The 17,997-nt window shown below is 53.1% G+C and overlaps 1 protein-coding gene across 1 annotated transcript in view; it reads left to right on the top strand.

Moving 5' to 3' along the window:
* The window catches only part of TMEM121 (transmembrane protein 121), a 38,677-nt gene extending 20,972 nt beyond the window's left edge, over nt 1–17,705 (top strand). Inside the window, exon 2 of the mRNA XM_063406752.1 lies at nt 11,367–17,705. Coding sequence (XP_063262822.1) covers nt 12,002–12,940 — 939 coding nt within the window. The 5' untranslated portion in view covers nt 11,367–12,001 and the 3' untranslated portion in view covers nt 12,941–17,705. The remainder of the gene's footprint in view (nt 1–11,366) is intronic.
* The last annotated feature ends 292 nt before the right edge of the window (nt 17,706–17,997 follow it).

Here is a 17,997-nt window from a genome sequence, read left to right on the forward strand (position 1 = left end):
ACACCTGCCATTTTCCACATTTCTTGTTTTCTCTGGAAAACTGGGAAATGTCTGCTCTGTTCCACACTTTATTCCCCTTTCCCAGGCAAGACATTCGTTCCCAGTGAGGGAGAATGTGCATGATGACTTTGTGGCCATGAGTGGATAGAAAGGGGGTTTATTGCTCTTCCCTTTGTCTGGCACCAGTTGGGAATGAGGTTTGAATCCTCTTCCCCTGGATCTATGTTTTCTAGCAGACCACATTCATTGTTCCTGAAAGGTCCAAGCCATCTGCTACTTTAAACGAAATCTAACGTTATCAGCAGAGGGGAGGGAAGGATGAGGCTAAAGTGACCCCAGAGAGAAAGGAAATATTTCTGAGGCTGAACAAAGCATCCCAGGATTGCTCCTAGCCACTCTTTGTAGCTTTTTTAAAATTTTGTTCAAAACCCCAAGTGAAAATAATTAAATGACTGCCAAACAGAAATAATTTATATTGGATTTTCAGCCTGTCTGCCAGACCACAACTAACTTGTCATTCTGACATCCCTAACAGAGACCAGCCCCAAGGAGGAGAGATGCTCTCTGTCCTGCCCTGGATACCCCCAATCCCACTTGAAATGCACACTCATGACCCCGTGCCTGTGGCAGTGCAAAGCCCCTGCCGTGACCTGCAGCTGCTTCATGCCCTCGCTGGCATGGGCTGCTGTGGCTGTTCCCAGGTGCCAGGATGAGGCTTGGCATGAGCCATGGCCTGATTGCTTGGCTGGGATCAGCAGCAAGAGAGCTTCCCATGCACATTTTGATTTAAAATGCTGGGAAAGAGAAGGAAAAATTAGTCCATTCTGAGCACGTTTAGAAAGGAATGACTTCAAAAGTTAACAATTCAGGGCAAGTCTCCCTTTTTAAAAGATGCTAATTTAAAAATTAGCCATTTTGGGTCAGTCTCCATCTCTTATCCTCTGAATATCCCTTGTCCCCCCCCATTTCATGGAAGGGAGAAAAACAGTTAGCTGTTCCCCACTCTTAAATAGCACCTTTCAGCAGCTGGCTAAACTGCAAAATGGATTAACTTTGCCTTACAGCTCTGTACACAGCAATTTCAGGCTTGCACAGGAGTTGCATAGCCTTTCCAAGCAAAACATTTCCTGTGAAGCCCCTTCTGGGGATACCAGGAGATGGAAATGAGCCCCTGTGGCAGCAGCATGCTGGGGAGCAGGGAGTGGAGAACACCAGGAGGTGGGAGATCTGCTCCCTCATGGAAGCCAGCCCTGAATGAGGGCAGGGCAGATTTTCCTGTCATCAGGAATGAGGAGGGAAGGAGTCAGCCCGAAGTCTGCTGGGGACCCTGGTGCTGGGAGCTGGATCTAGGGCGGAGGAGATGGGCAGGGTCCTTGGGTGAGCAACTCCTCAATCTCCAGACATCTGCAGGTGTGGGGACAGGGGTGTTGGAGGGGCTGGTGGCAGGTCCTGGCCATCTGGCCCATGGGACAGCAGTGACACTCTCACAGGGGGTTCTTTCAGCCCTAGCAATGGGTAAGGGCAGGGTAAGGGCTGCTGTGTCTGAGCACTTCATCCTGCTTTCTCCCTTGTCCAGGCACCAGCTTTTAAGCTTGCCAGCCTCTCCTTCTGCAGGGGACCTCACCCAGCCACATCCTTCTGGCAGGAGCTAAATTGCTCTTTTTATGGCAGGAATTAACTCCCATCACCTGCTCTGGCTGTGCTGTCCCACTGGCTGGAATGGGAGCCCTGGGAACGTGCTGGCCAGGAGGAAGTCTTGGAGAGACTGGGAGGCAGCCTGTGCCCTCCAGGGCCAGCCAGGGAGCCCATGTGTGAGCAGCAGAGATATCCTTAGCCCTGGGGCCTCGATGCCAGTGCAGATGTCAGCCAGAGATTTCATGGTCAAAGCACATTCATCATGTGCCTTCTCCCCAGCCCCGCTCCTCCCTCCCTGCACAGAGACCCGAATAGCAAGAGCCTCCTTTTGAGGTTGGAAGTCAGGCTTAGAATTTTAATGATATCCTGTATCCCACAGCCTTTCATTTTGGGAGAAACCGCTGTAAATGACCCATTTTTCTTCATATAATGATAATCATTACCGAGAGGAAAATGAGCACTGAAGCCGGGCACAAACGCAGTCACACAAGAGATGGGGTGGCTGATTCTGACTGGCAAAATGCTACACGGAGAGATTCACCTTCTATACTTAGAAGGAACACAAAGATGCCTTTAAACATGCATGTAAATTTGTAACAAATAAGTCACCGTGGCTTGGAACAGGAAGCTAGAGAGAGCAGCCGTAAATATTTTATCTCTTTGGCAATAAGCTCCAGCACAGCAAATTGTCACATCCTCCTGGGGGAGAGGACCTGCCCATGCTGTTGGGTGGGGAAGCCATCTCCTAATTTCCATGCTGCCTCCATGCTGAGCTCCTCCTTGCCTGGGACCTGGCAATGAGGAATCTGGGAGTTTCCCACACCATGGGCATGGCCCCTGCTCCTGGTTGTTTTTGAAGGAGGGGAAGAATTTCATTAGCAAGGAAAGCCTGATAACCCAAATGGCTTAGTCCCAAGAAGCAGCACACACCTCTGCACCTTGGGGGGCTGTCTGACCAACAGCTCAGACCCCTGCAGGGGCACTTGCTGGTGGTCTGAGCTGCTCTGGTGGAATTGTCCCCACCTGGCTGGGGATGGATGCAAAGGAGAGGGAATACTGGAATGCACCAGTTACTGCTTCAAATTGCCCAGGTCATGCTCATCTCAGCCACACCAACCCCTTCCTGCTGCATGCTGGCTGGCACATGTGCAAGGAGCTGTGGCAGTTCCAAACACCACTCCTGTCTGCCTCCCAGGTATGAACAGGAGGTGCTGTGGTGACTTTTCTTTGAGGTGACACTCAAGGCACCTCATGTAGTTTCCAGACTTCAGCCTAGAAGTCACCAGCTGCCTCTGACCACAATGTTCAAGCACCTAAAAGTTCAATTAGGTGTGACACAAGGAAAGCCTGTAAACATACAATAGATTGGGAGAGAGTCCTGATCCCAGGTAATTGCTCTCTTCTGGAGTCACGTGCAGCAGCCCCTTGGCCTGGCTCATATGCCAAGGAGGGAGCAGGTTAGGTTCATGAGTGATATAAGGAGCCTGGTCTCTGGGTGTTGGAATTGAATTAGACATCAACAAGACAGATTTTATTAGATTTATTAGATGGCTGGTAGAGAGGAGGCTAGAAAGAAGAAGAAGTGTCTCCCCAGCGACCTCAGGGCTGGCATTATTTTTATTGCACTGTGGCAGATAGGTGCAGTGTCATCTCCCAGGTGATGCCAGGGCAGCAGATGCCAGCATTACCCCCATCCCAGAGGCTGAGGCATGGGCAAGATGAGGAGGGTGCCCTTGAGCTTAGTGCCAGAGTGCCTGTTCCAGAAGGATCTGACAGTGGCATGGACTTCATGATGGAGAGCAGTGTAGAGCAGAACCCACTGAGGCCCATCTCCAGCCTGTGGCACCACCAGCCCCTGCCATGACTCGACTGTGATTTCAAACAGGTCAAAACTGTCTGCTGGGGCTGCACCACCAGGACTTCTCATGCTGATAAGGGTTCATGACAACCAGCATCGAGCTACCCTCATCAATAATTAATATTGCACCAGCCTTGCCAAAATAAATTCAGCAGTTGTATGGCAAGGCAAAAGTCCCTTGATTTTACAAGCTACCTGGCACTCCTGTCTTGTGTGCTGTCCCTGTATTACAGAAGTTTGAGATGTTCTTGGTGCAGATTTCACCGGGATACATCCTGCTGCTGCTCGAGAGCTGCTGCCCTGGGGAGCAGAAGAAGCTGAGATGCCTTCTCATCTCCTGGGGAGCTGTCCAGCTGTCAGCACAACAGGCCAGATGGCTGCCTTAAACCTGGGGGAGCAGCAGAATGCCAGATGTCACCAGAGCATGAGCCCTGTTGTCACAGGAGAGGCTCTGCCTCAGGAAGGTGTCTGAGGGCCAGAGGGAAATAAACCCTGTGGGAACCAGGCAGGCATCACCAGCAGTACCACCTCAGGGTGGCCTGGGAGAACAGAAAGCAGCAGAATCACGCCAGGGGTTATCTGGATGCCCCACATCTGCTGTTCATGCAGAGGCTGAACCCTGGCAGTGCTGGTGGGGCTGAGTGCCTCCCAGTGGCCTGTCCCACAGCCCAGGTGTGTGGCTGGTCACAGGGTGGCTGTGCCAGGCTCAGTGGGAGCCAGTAGACTCAATCTCCTTTTATCACAGCCACTGGGCTCTGCTTCTCCATTCCACCAGAACAGCCAGCAGCTGCCTCCTGTTAATTAAGAGCAGAACAATCACTCTTAATCAAAGGCCAGACTGATGGCAGCAGTAGCAGCCTGCCCAGCTCATCCCACCTCCACTAACCCTGTGCTCAGGGCAGAGGGAATAACAGGGGTACAATTGTTTCTGTGCAGTCACTGCCTGGCTGCAGTGTGCCACCACAGCCTGGCAGCAGGGGCGAGCTGCAGGGGGCTCCTAGGGAGGGCAGAGATGTCACTTGCTTTGTGTAGGGGCTGATTTGCCTCCAGAGGCACCTCCCCAGCTCTGTGATGCTGAAACCACCTTTCCTGGAGCACCCAGGCCCTCTGCTCACCTGGGAACTCAAAGGGGATGAGAGTTCTTGTGAGGGCAGGACACACACAGCTATCCTGGCTGTCCTGCCACCCCAACACAGGTGCTGGAGCAGCACCTCCCAGAAGCTACCTGAGTGCAGAAAGTCCTCAATGCCTTCACCATCAAGTAGAGCAGAGGTCTCCAGGACTGTAGTTTGGGAGTCAGACCTCTTTGTCCTCCCAGCTCTTCCCTTTGCAGCTTGCCCTGCTTTACTTGCATCAGGCACTTGCACCCACAGCCTTTCCTTGCATTGTGTGGGTGAGGGAGGAGAGGAGAGGAGAGGTCCCTCTCCTGCTGCCAAGGCTGACAGCCAGCCTGGCCCAGGCCAGAGGAGCCAGCAGGTGACTCTCTGCCCAGGTCTCTACAAGAACCTGCAAGCCAGCCCTCATCCTTCCAACCAATACTGCAGAGTCATCCCTGCCTGAACACCCTCTCACATGGGCAGGAGGTGCCAGCAGATCTCAGATGCATCTTCCCTGGTTGATCTCCAGAGTTCTGCCCCAGAGCTTCCAGCATCTTCTTCCCCACAAGCATGTGTTTAGCACCAGGAAGCTCCCTGTGCTCTCCTATTTATAGCTCCACACTCCAGTTTTCATTTTATTTTAATTAGCTGATTCCCTCTCCCACCTGGCTCTCTCTGGTGGATTGGATGAGGATCCTGAGAGCAGCACTAAGGAAAGTTTGTACCTCTCTGCCAGCACCCAGGAGAGTGAGGACAAGGATGAGCAAGAGGAGGAAGCTTTCCATCCTCCATCTGTAGGGATTTCCAGCAGGCAGTAGGGGAAAGCATCTGTGTGAGGACTCTGCTCTGGCTCCATGATTTCCTTTCCCCCAGCACTGACAGTGTGAGGTTATTTGAGGACACAGTTGTGATTCACACACAAAAGTACATCCTCAGGCTACTGAAACCAGATCCAAGTTTTGTGCTCCTGACCTGGCTCGCTCCTGGTGTTTGCATTCATGCCTATTGATGGCACAGGAAAAATCCAAGCTGTGGTCTTTGTGTGCAGGTGAAACTTGCTGAGCACCTCGGTGAGGTGTTTCTATCCAGGAGGGCAGCAGCAGAGGTCAGAGCTGGTGATGTGCTGCTGGATTTTAGTAAAATGTTTTGTCCAACTGCAAGTTGCAGGTGCACTCTCAGCCCTGCCATGCCTGGGGCAGGAAGTACTTCTGTTCCCAGCCCAGGGATGGCACAGCTCCTTCAGATGAGAGCCAAACAGTTTCCTAGGAAGGGGACAGGACCAGTGAGGGTGTTGGTTATACCTACAGACAGCACCCTGTGGGGTGAGCTTGGAGCCTGCTGGAGGAAACATAAAATCCAACAGCACCTCCAAAATAGTGGGGGGAAAGACTGGAAAACAAAATCAAACAAAACAACAAACAGAAAACCCAGATCAAGAAACAAAAAAGAGAGTATTGTTGGGTCAGATTCTCCCAGCAAGGGCAAGTCCTGCATTCGCAGGAGCCCCAGGACTGGGAGGGCAGCAGTACGGGGAAAATGCTGATGATTTGGCAGAGGAGAAGCCCAGGAAGACTCCCAAGGTAGCAGAGGGGGAAATGCCCCAGGACCAGTGGGGAAAGCTCTGCTGGAGAGTGATAAAGAGTGCCAGGAGCCTGCAGTAGGGAGAAGAGGGTGGGGGCAGCTCAGTGAGCTGAACCTGCACTCCACTGAACTCCAGGTGCATCTCTCACTGTGGCAGACATACATTCAGACAGATGTTTGCCAAATGTGCCCTTTTTGGCAACAAACCAATGAACCATGGGGGATTCTGATGCTTTTTTATCTGGGGCTTGGTCCAGATTAGATCAAAATCTTGAAAATGCACCCAACTTGGAAACACCGAGAAATTCCTCTGCAGAAGCGTTTTGCTGGGAAAATGGTAAACTGTCTTGGTAGAGTCAAAATGTAGTATTCTAATTTCATATTTTATGTACAAGTCAAAATGAATCATTTACCTTCTTTAACTATTTTTAAACACGTGAAACATCTGAAAAGGCTTTTTTTTTTTTTTTTTTTGACATGTCTGTCAAGTATCGTCCAACTCAGCATGTTTGTGTACGGGGAGATGTTCCCTGCAGCTGCTTGTGTCAGCAGGAGAGCCCTGACCAGGATGGCTGTGGGGGACAGGACTGGGAAGAAAAAGGCCATCCATCCATCCCTGCAGCCAGCCTGTGCAGAGCTCTGCTTTGGGCAAGCAGCATTTCCCCTCCTCGTCACCAAAGTGACGTGATTGAGAAGGTGGTTTTATTTTTTTCCAATTCAGGCAACAGTTCTGGTACCTTCTGCTTGTGTTTGTTTTTGGGAAAGGCGGCTGAAATGAACCCCAGAGGGGACTGGGGTTCATTCTTCCTGATTGCAGCAGGAGAGCACAGTTGATGCGCTCACTGGTATACGCAGGAGCTGGTTTCGTCTGACATTGCATTATTTTGAGCAGGTTCTCGGAACAGTATGCGGCTCTTCCCCCATCTCTTGATGTGCCTACACAGTAAATCATCTGTAATCATTAGCAAGTGGGCTGCTTCCTCCTTCAGACACAATTACTGGGCAGGGTCCGGAAAAATCTTCCTCAATCTCATTTCCTTCACAGGATGCACTTGAGAGCCCAGTGCTGCCTTGGAGGAGGCAGGGCACAGCCGCTGCCCACAGCGATCTGCCCTGCTCCTCAGGGTAGGAGCATCCTCCCTCCCTCCTTCCCTCTGCTGGTCTTCAGGGAATGCCCGCGGCGGCGAAGGTGAAACCTCAGCCCTCAGGTCAGGGAGGCTGAACCAGCGGCAGGAACATGCAAAGGCTCGGGGACAAGCTGATTTAGAGCTTCTTCTTAGTCAGAGCAGAGTTTGCCCTGCCTGTAAGCCCCATCCTTACGTGGTGCACAGAGTCACAGGTAATTCAGGGGTCACAAATCCTGTAAGCAATGAACAGCAGCTCCCTGTGGCCGGCCTCTGTTGGGAGCAGGGCTCTGGGCTGCAGCTCAGCGCTCCCTGGGGCACAGCCGGCTGCCAGGGCGCGGTGCCATGGCCTCGGCTCTGCCGCAGCTGCCCCGGGCAGAGCCGGGTGTGCCCTTCGCCGGCTCTCGCCCCACGCTGCGGGGTGGGAAAAGGAAAAGGCCCTGATGGAGCAGCAGCTCCCGAGGGGGCTGAAGGACCGAGTGAGTGGGAGCTTTGGGTTTACACTCAGGACAACTGGAATAAATCAAAGCAATTAAAGTGCAAATGAAGCTGTAAGCAATGCGGCATCCTAATTACCTGGGAAGCGCGCTGTGTATACTTCTGTCTTGCTCCCTTTTTTAAAAATAGACAGGATTCAAATTACATAAATAATTTAAATTAATTTGCCAGGTAGAGCTGGGCTTTGGGAAGCGCCTGCCGGCGCTAATGACGCTGTTTTGCTGGTGGCTCCATGGGCCCTCCGGGCTGTCTGCAGCTGCTGGCTCCCTGGCCAGGGGAGCTGGGGTTTGTGTGCGGATGCCGGCGGCTCCTGCATTCCGCAGCTCCCGGCGATGCTGGCCGCTGTGCCAGGAGGGGCGGGCAGAGGCAGGGGGCAGGAGGGCGCTGTGATGGGCTGCCGGAAAGGGCAGAGCTGGCGGTAATTAATCACCGCCACGAGCCTCCTGCACCGCGGCGAAAGCGCGGTTGGATTTTCTGCCTGTGCTGGTGGTGGAGCAAGGCTGTGACCGCACGTCCTTGGCTAACCACGAGTGCTTTATAGCGTCCAGGAGAGCTGGGACAGCCGGGAAAAAAGAGGTGCAAGACCAAGAAATAACTTTTCAGACATAGAAGAGGCACTAGAGGAACAGGGCAAGGGCTGGCTGCACCAATGCTGCTCCTTTCCCTCGGTGCCAGAGGAAGCAGGGCAGTGGTGAGAGTGCAAACCCTGCCCTTCAGCCGGGTTTGGACTCACCTGCAGGACCCGTGAGTCTCTGCAGGGAATCAGCAGCCCCCTGCATTCCCACTGAAGCCTCTCCCATCCTGCAGGGAAGCTGGGAAAGGGCAGGCTGGGCTGGGAAATGGGGTGTCCCCAAGCACACCCCAGAGAAGGAGAGGGGACATGCTGCTGCTCCCCATTCCCTGCTGCTGGCCTTCACTGGTGGGGCTGGATGCCAGCCTTGGGCTGTGCCATGTCAGCTGGTGTCACACTGCTGTGGGTGTCACTGAGGGCATTTGCTCACTCCAGTGCAAGGGAGCTGTTTGAGTAGGGTAGAAGTAGAGGAGAATTAGCAGGTAGGGATTTAATTTTGTCCTGGTAAGGAGGCCCATAGCTGCCAAGACTGAAGCATCACTTCAGTACCCGCTTGTGGGAGTCCTGGCACCAAGAGGGATGTAAAAGCTGTTAGATTCCTTCCCATAGGAAGCTGCCAGCCTGGCTCACTGACATCCATAGCGCTCCAATCTCATTATGTTCAGGTGGGTTGCCTTTTATTTACAACAATTCCTGCAGGAAGAAAGTTCTTTGAGTACTTGTCTAAACAAATATTTGCCTCAGATGTGCTCTTGTGGCTGTCTGACATCGTTATTGTCTTGTTTATTCAGTACAGTTCTCAGGCAGTTTCTAAATGTACTGCCCGATAAGGTCATTTAAAAGTTACAAAGTAATGGTTGTTTAAAAACTACCTGCTTTTCTCTAATAGTCTTCCACGTAGAGTTTTATGTGCCCCCTCCCCGACAGGCTGGTCAGGCATCACTCAAATTTCCAAGCTCTGCTCCATGGATCTGGAAAGGACTCCAGGGCTGTGAGGGGTGGGGAAAACACCAGCCCTTGAAAAATCAGAAGACCTTGCACTGCAGCGAGTGCTTGGAAACAATTTGGGAAAGGCAAGAGAGGTGCTCACCCTGGGTAGTGCCTGGTCTGACCAGGGAGCAAGCAGCGCTCGAGCCCTGTGACTGAGTCCCTGCCTGCCCTCTGAAAGGTCACCACCACAAATGTTTGTCAGACCCAGCCCGGGCTGCCGTGAGCCCTTCAGGAGCAGACACCGGAGAAGGATTTGAGTGCATTTTTTTTTCTGAAAACCATCTGCTCAGCACGGGTGGTTAAAGACCTGCTGGCTGCCTGTGAGCACTGTGAGTTAACACCTCTCAGTGTCCTGGGTGTTCACCAGCAGGCAGGAAGGGATTTTCTCTCTGGTTTCACGAGACATGAGGGGAGAGCTGTGCGTTCCCCCAGCTCCCCAGACCACACCAGTAACTCACAGGGCAAAGGGGCAGAATTTACAGGCAAGCTGCTTCCTAACCTTACTGTGCTGTGATGCAACCCACTGCCCTTTAAATAATCGCTGCCTTTTGCAGGCATAAATACTTACAGGGTGAAAAAAAAAAAAAAAAAAAAGCCACGGTTCCCTCCTGAAAGACCTAATTTATCTGGAGTTATCTATCTGTGGCTATAAATCCTCTGTAAAACTTGGCAAAAGTTTTAAGGCAGTTACAGCAATGACTGTATATTTTTATCCAAAACCTCAAGAAAGAACAAATTGAAGCCCCAGACAGCAGCTCTGAATTGTTGCAGAGAGCCACACTGGTGAGAGTGGGGCTGCAGGGAAAGCCTTGCCTGGGAAGTCAGTTCTCATGAATTCCCACCACATCTTTTTGGTTTCTTTCTGAGCAATCCTGCTTGAGAAATTATTTTAACATGGCAATTTTCCTTGCTGGCGGCAGACTCAGAAGAGCATCCCAAGGGTCCTGGCTGGAGCAGCAGCTTTAAGTCCCTTGCTAATGTTTGCTGAGCACCACATCCTATGGAAACCAGGGCACAGGTACACACGTCCCTGCTGTCCACCTACTCAGGCACAAGGCAGGGCTGGCTCTGACTCATCAGGCTTCCCACTTTCTCTTCTTTGTTCTTCTTGTCTCCCTGAAGCAGGAGAGGACGCAGCTTTTATTTAAATGAGGCCCTATAAACATAAGCAGCTGCAAAGTAGGGTAGGTTTTTAATGGCTTACACCTCCTTGGGCTTGCCTTCCTCCCTTCAGCCTCTTTGGCTGTGATCAAGGTCTATCTCCACGTAAGCAGTTCAGTGACATTTTTGTGTGCACAGGGACCTACCTGTTCATTTCTGGGATCCACTCCCTGCACAGAAAAGATTAACAAATTAATTGGGCAAGAACAGCATGGCGAGGAGGAACTGTTTCCACAAGCAACTGAACCCATCCAGAAAGCTGCTGGGACTCATGACACCCTGGGAACAGCTTTGCCCTGTCCCCCGTGTGCCAGCCCTGACCTGACCCCTGCTCCAGGAGGGATGTGCCCCACACCCTGTGAGCCGCTCAGGAACTGGGAGAATCCCGTGGCTGTAGTTAAGCCGAACTGCCCTGTTTGGGACCTCTGCAGTAACTTGTGGGTCTGTCTCCCTGCTGGAGCTGAGACACAGCTAGGCTGGGATACCTGGAGCTAGCAATGCTGTGAAACCTGTGTGTCCCCACCGGGGTTGTGGTTTTGTGTCTGTGCTGTTGAAACAGCAGAAGCACACAGGGCATGAGCTTGCTGAGGAGTTCTAGACAGGGAGTGCCTGTGAAAGGGCAGCAGGCTGAGTTTCCCTGCAGGACAGCCTGTGCTGTGCTTGTACTCAGTGAAAAGCTGTTCTGCATGCTCCTGCACAGGCCGTGGTGGTGGTGCCCCAGTGATGTTACGGTGCCTGGTGGGTGCAGCTCACACTGCAGCATGCTGGGAGCTGAGGGCGTTGTCATTGCCACCGTTCTATGGTCAGCACACAGAGGGACCCTAACACTTGTTCTCTGCCATCTTTTCCAGGAATGGAGGGATGCGTGTACAGCTGGCAGCAACAGGACACCAGCACAGCCCTGTGGGGATAGGCGTGAAGGTGATTCCCTGTGAGGACACAGCAGGAGCCCCCCAGACACTGGAGGAACGTGGGATCTCACTGGGAGCAGGGAGAGCTCCCCTTCTGTGCCATCAGCTGCTGTGTTTCCAGGGACCTATAGCAGCATTTGGGGCGTGGAGTCTGGAGGCGTGTTAGTGCCATAGGATTGCTGGAGAGCCTGGCAGTGATGGGCGACCCACCACAGAGGAGGGACATTCCTCCGGGAGGCCCCGCACACCTGTGAGCCCTGGCTGCTGCTGGCGGAGGGTGCCTGGGGCTGGGCTGCTCAGCCAGCCCTGGGCTGGGGGCAGAGCCACGGTGCCTGCAGGGCACAGCCGCTGAGGGGCGAAGGGCTGGCCTGGGGTCTGCAGGGGCAGCCCCGAGCCTTGGGACAGCGGGGCTGCCAGCCGAGCCGCTGCTGCTCCAGGCTCCTCTCCCTGGGGCGGCGGCGGGGGACAGGGCGGCGCTGGGCCCCTGGGCTGGCCACGGCTGTGCCCCCGCGCCGCGCCGGCGGCACCGCTCCCCTAGCGCCGGAGCCGAGGCACGCAGGGCCGCCCGCCTCGCCATGGTGCTGCCGCCACCCGACAAGCGCCACGTCTGCCTGACCACCATCGTCATCATGACCAGCATGGCCTTCATGGATGCCTACCTGGTGGAGCAGAACCAGGGGCCCCGCAAGATCGGCGTCTGCATCATCGTGCTGGTGGGGGACATCTGCTTCCTCATCGTGCTGCGCTATGTGGCCGTGTGGGTGGGCGCCGAGGTAAAGACGGCCAAGCGGGGCTACGCCATGATCCTGTGGTTCCTCTACATCTTCGTGCTGGAGATCAAGCTGTATTTCATCTTTCAGAATTACAAAGCGGACAAGAAGAACCTGGAGACGGTGGCCAGGAAAGCTCTGACCCTGCTGCTCTCCATCTGTGTGCCGGGGCTCTACCTGGTGCTGGTGGCCTTGGACAGCATGGAGTACATACGGACCTTTCGGAAGAAAGAGGACTTGCGGGGACGCCTCTTCTGGGTGGCCCTCGACCTGCTGGATATCTTGGACATCCAGGCCAACCTGTGGGAGCCGCACAGGACCGGTCTGCCCATCTGGGCAGAGGGGCTTATGTTCTTCTACTGCTACATACTCCTCCTGATCCTGCCTTGCGTGTCCCTCAGTGAGATCAGCATGCAAGGGGAGCACATTGCCCCGCAAAAAATGATGCTCTACCCCGTCCTCAGCCTGGTCACCATCAACATCGTCACCATCTTCATCCGGGCCATCAACATGATCTTATTCCAGGACAGCAGGGTCTCCACCATCTTCATCGGCAAGAACATCATTGCCATCGCCACCAAGGCGTGCACCTTCCTGGAGTACAAGCGGCAGGTGAAGGAGTTCCCGCAGAATGCCATCGCCCTGGAGCTCCAGCAGAACTCCCTCTCGCACAACCAGACCATCCACAGCACCCAGGGCATCCCCCACGAGCCGTCGCCCACCAGCGAGGTCCTGGACACATGAGGAGTCCCCCAGCCCAGCGTTGGTTCAGACGGCCCCGTGCCGAGCAGAAGAGGGGTGATGCTGCTTTCCTGCTGCCCGGTGCAAGCGTGACAGACAACTCCCGGCAGTGAGGGCTCTTCTAGGCACAGAAACACCCACCGCGTTCCAATTGAGCTATGGAGTGTCCTCTAGACGTCTTCATCTCAGGTATAACCCAAGGAGTCCTCCAGACAAACCAAATGGATTTGCAAAGGACCTGAACCAGCTGACCCTCTCTGCCCCTCCTGCCACCACCTCCTCTCCCGAGCAAAGACCGCTAAGGTTGCAATGTCCCTTTTTACTCCCTGACCACCTCACCTTTACTCCAAGCCTGGATCGAAGATTTTGTTACTGGAGAACCTTTTTACGGAGTGGGGACAAGGGCATAGGGGTACAGATTTGGGGGGGGAGGGTGGGACGTTTGAAGCAGTAAACCCTGTGGTCGTAGATGTCTCTTATCTCCGATGGTTGTGTTTACAGTTTCCTATTTATGTCAGCTCCAGGGGCTCTGGGGCTGCCCTGTGGGTCAGTGTCCTCGTGGTGGGCGAGAGCGGGGAGCCCTGCAGTGTGGAGCAGGGCTGGAGCCGGCGTGACTACCCCAGCCTGGGCTGAGGGGGGCTGAGCCTCCACCAGCGCCCTGCGCCGACTCCGCCGGGAGCAATATCTGATGAGCTAAAGCTAATCTAATGCTGGTGTTTCATGTATTTCATTCACTCCAAACGACTCAGCACAATATTTCTATTTTTAGAAGGGTCCCTCTCTCTCTCTCTCTCTCTCCCTCCCTGCCATGGAGAGCCTCCCTGCTGCAGCAGCCTGAGCAGCCTCCCCAGCCCCCGGCACAGCTGCTGGCAGGCACGGGCACCCAGGAGGGATTAGGAACAAGGATGACAAAGATGCATTTCACTCTGGCATCAAGGGTTTATAAAGAGGGCTGCTTTCCACAGCTACTATATTTTTAAAATAAATATTAAAAAAAAGAAGAAGAAAAATACAAAAAACAATCAACAAAAACGACCCGGGAAGAATGTGCTGGCCCAGGCAGGTGGCTGGGATGGGGCTGGGCTGAACTGGGGAGCATGTGCTGCCCTGGGCAGGTGGCTGGGCTTGGGGGTGAGCTGGGCTGGGGTCTCCTCTGCAGGCATGGGGGGTGATGTGGGGCTCTGACACGGGCAGCAGGGTGGGAGGCGAGGGCCAGCCAGACAATAAAAGCCCCATGAGAGCAATGGCTTCTGGTGGTCTCTTTTCTGCCAGTGTGGGGAGGGTGGGGCTCAGCTCTCATACAGCTCAGATCACTTGTCTTCTCTTCTGTCCACCTCCCCTGGACTGCCAAGTGCCATCCCAAGGTTCTGTGCCCTGCACTCACTAAGCAGGGGGCCCAGAAAGGAAACAAATAATTTTTCCAGCTGCAACGGTGCCCCAGGGCTGGGTGCATCTCAGCTGCATGACCCTGGGGGGAGGCACAAGGAGACAAGCAGAAAATCTGCCTCTCAAACACGCTGAAATGGGATATTTTTGCTTTTTCTAAACAAAATGTTGCATTTTGATGAGATGGAATAAAATGCCTGGTGCTGTTTACATTTCTCTTCCACACTTTCCCCTGGCTCTGCTTACCGAATTTGACCTAAATCCACAAATCATTTCAGTTTCCATCTTCTCAGCCCATCACAGTCTGTCCAAAACATTTCAACCATCCCTGATCCAGACTTCCAATTTTAGGACCAGGCAATTGCAGTCTTGCTTGGCCACCCTGTCACCCAGGGATAACTCTAATGTTAATTAAATCCACTGAGAAATAAAACAGTATCTTTGCCAACAAAAGTGAGTTTGCAACAGATTTAGCCAACTGGAAAAGTTTCTTCCCCCTTTCCCCCAGGAAACATGAGAGGAAGTGGGCAGGTGATTGAAAAGGTATTAGCAGAAATTCATTAAATTGCTAAATTATTCTGGAATACCTATGGAATTACATATTACATCTCTGCTGGTGCTTTTAAAATACATGTGATTAGCATCAGTGCAATTAACTCCCAAGTATCTAATAACATTCTGCTGCTCTTTTAGGTAATTAATTTATGAGCCCTTGTTTTATAGTTCTTCCCCAGAACTGAGCAGAGGAAAACCTTCAGGGAAACCTCTGGAATGGTGCTGTGAACCCTGGGGGCTGGGACGTGCCAGCTGAGGCAGTGCCTGGCATCAGACTGAGCCCTGATGCAGAGATCTGTGATCCCAGGGATAGAATCAGTGACCTGGTGGGTTACTCTGATGGATTGGGTGTATTTTTGTTCTGTTTCACCCCAATAACTAGCTCTGCATCCTTGCCTTATACTGGAACACATTAATATTCCCTTGAGCCTGATCTGTTGCTAAGGTTGCTTGGGGGTGTCTGGCTGTGCTCCCTGAAGGCAGCCTGCATGGGAAAGGAATGTTGCTTTATCCTCCTGGTCCTGTAACTTCCAAGAAGGTTTAGGAGCCCCCACAAGTTTTTCTTGAGCTTGCAAGACCCTGCTTTCTACTGCTGACATGAGGTTTTTGTCTTTATGATGTGGGGTGTCCCTGTGGAAGGGCTGCATTAGGAGCTGGAGCAGGAGCAGAGGTCCTGGAGGTGATGTTCACCTGGGATGCAGTGCACCACATCATTCCCAAATAGCCACAGGTGCTTCGTTCTGGTGAAGGGAGGGAGAAGAGGCTTTTCTCATCTTCTGCTGTTCATGATCCCCAGGGCTCTGTGTGCATCATGTATTGCCTCAGCAACACAGCCCTTTCTCTTCAAAGCCACCTTGGAGGCAAGGAATGATGAGCTGGCCCCTCCTCAGCAGCTGGGGAGGAAGGCTGGGGAGCAGGGAGAGGTGAGCTGGTAGGGAAAAAAGGATGTCTGCAAGCAGAGGGGGCAGCCAGAGCAGTCACAAAGCCCTTGGGGCATGCAGACAGCACAGCACGGGCAGCCCTGCAGCTGTTCCTGCCCGCTGCTTGGTGAGGGTGATGCCTCCTCCCCAAAATCCCACCCTGCCAGCACAGGCAGGACCCCCGGGGGCCACAGGACTAGCAGGAGGGATGGCACGGTGGCTGGGCAGGGTGGCTGGCTCCCAGCCTGGCTGGTTGTTAGGGGAAGGTGATATTTTGCTCTGGGCAATGAGAACTAAAGGAAACAATTAAAACTAAATAGGCTGGAACCGAGCAATTTTTCAGCTTTCCACTGAGAAGAAAAAGAGCTCCTTTGTGAACAGTGAAATCCTCCTGGCAAGCTGTAGAATCCCACCTGATGAAGCAAAAGTTGCACAATTAAACTGCAGCAGGGATGCAAATTCCCTGTGCTCCAGTGGAAAATCCGTGGGGGTGGTGTCCCTTGCTGCCATCAGAACCAGGCCATGGGCACAAGGCAGCCCATGCCCTTGGCAGGGAAGGCTCATGGTGCTTTGGGGACCCAGTTGGTGCTGTCCTATCTATTACCAACCCACTGGTCCATGCTGAGGCTACGCCTCCTTCCAAGGGAGGAAGCCCTGGAGGAGCCAGGTTCCCCCTGTAGCTTGCAGGGCGCACCAGAGTCATGGCAGTCTCTGGAGATGCAGAACCTGAGCCCCTTGGAGCCCCTGGTCCCAGGGGCCAGCAAACTGCCCCAGCCCTGCATGGGCACAGAGGATCTGATGTCACCTGCTGGCCAGTGGCCAAGGGCTGGGCCATACCCACTCATGTCCCAGGCATTGGGGGACTGCAAAACAGGAGCTCCCAAACGGAGCAGAGCAAACCATGCAGGCTGTGTGAATGCATCAAACCCAGACAAACCCACCTGGGTCCTGTCCCCTGTCCAAAATTTGGGTGAAGTGGCAGCAACGAGCTTGAACTGTTGCATGCTTGACACTGCCTGTGAAAAGAACCTGGACCCAGCTCCTGTGCCCCAACAGCCCCATGGTACCTGCAGTACCTCCTCGCTGCCTTGGGCTGAACCACATGTTTGTACCCTCCTGGGAGCTCACTTCCAGCCCACGGCAGCACCTGCCTCTTGCTGCTGCCTTTAGCTGTGTGTTCAGAGGGTGCTGAGGGGGCCTCAAGCTGTAGCTTTTCTTTCCCAGGGTGCTGGCAGCTCTCACACATCCTGCTTGTCCTCCCCTCCTTTTGGCAGGTGAAAATCTCTAATGCTGCAGTCTCTGTGCAGGACTGGAGAAGGGTTCAGGCACTGAGCTGAAAGCACCCCACAGTTCTGCCGTCAGACTCTCCATGTGAGAGTGGCTCTGGTGACTTTGCCTGGCCCAGAAGGGCTCGGGAGGATTTGGGAGAAGAAATCACCCACTAGGGCCATGCAGCACGAGGATGGACTCTGCAGTGCCACCCGGTGCAGCTCCATGCACTGTCACCTGCAACCACGCATAAATAAGGGATTCTTCTCCTTTGGATCTGTTTGGGTTGATTTGATGAGCAGAGACAGACTGAACTTTTATGCCAATAACTGTTTCCCTCCCACCTGCCCCAGATTTGCTTCACTTTTTTAGCTCAGGCCAATGCTGCAACAGAAAACACAGGGCAGGTGTCCAGACCACCTTGGCAGCAATTCCCATCCTCCTAAATTCCTCCTGCGCAGGAACTGTAGCGAAAGTTTGAGTTTCACACCAATTTAATCCTAGCTGAATGCCCTGAATTCTTCAGTTGTGTCTGGTTTTTGGGTCTGGCATCCTTGAAGAACAATATCCATTTAAATTGCTGATTTGGGCTTGCTCATTTAATTTCATCTTAATAAAGATTTTATGTGGTTTTGACATATTCAGTGTCTTGAGTGTATTGACACAGCAGCCTGAAGAAGCATTATGGCCATAATGGCTCAAAAAGCCTTAAAAAGACCCTGGCAAGGTTTATTGATTGTCCGCTTTTACAGCTGCTTGAAGACAAAGACCAGTTATAGCGAAGAGCAAGAGCGAATACGGTGTTTTGGTTTTTATGTGAGCTTCTCCCATGTTACAACAAAAGGCGTTTGCAAGCTCTTCATCAGGACATGCAGAAGCAGCAGTCATGTTGCTGGGATGTTGTCAGGAGGGCGATTTTAAAGGAAAAAT

Source organism: Prinia subflava, chromosome 10, assembly GCF_021018805.1.
Source record: "Prinia subflava isolate CZ2003 ecotype Zambia chromosome 10, Cam_Psub_1.2, whole genome shotgun sequence".
Taxonomy (NCBI): Eukaryota; Metazoa; Chordata; class Aves; order Passeriformes; family Cisticolidae; genus Prinia; species Prinia subflava.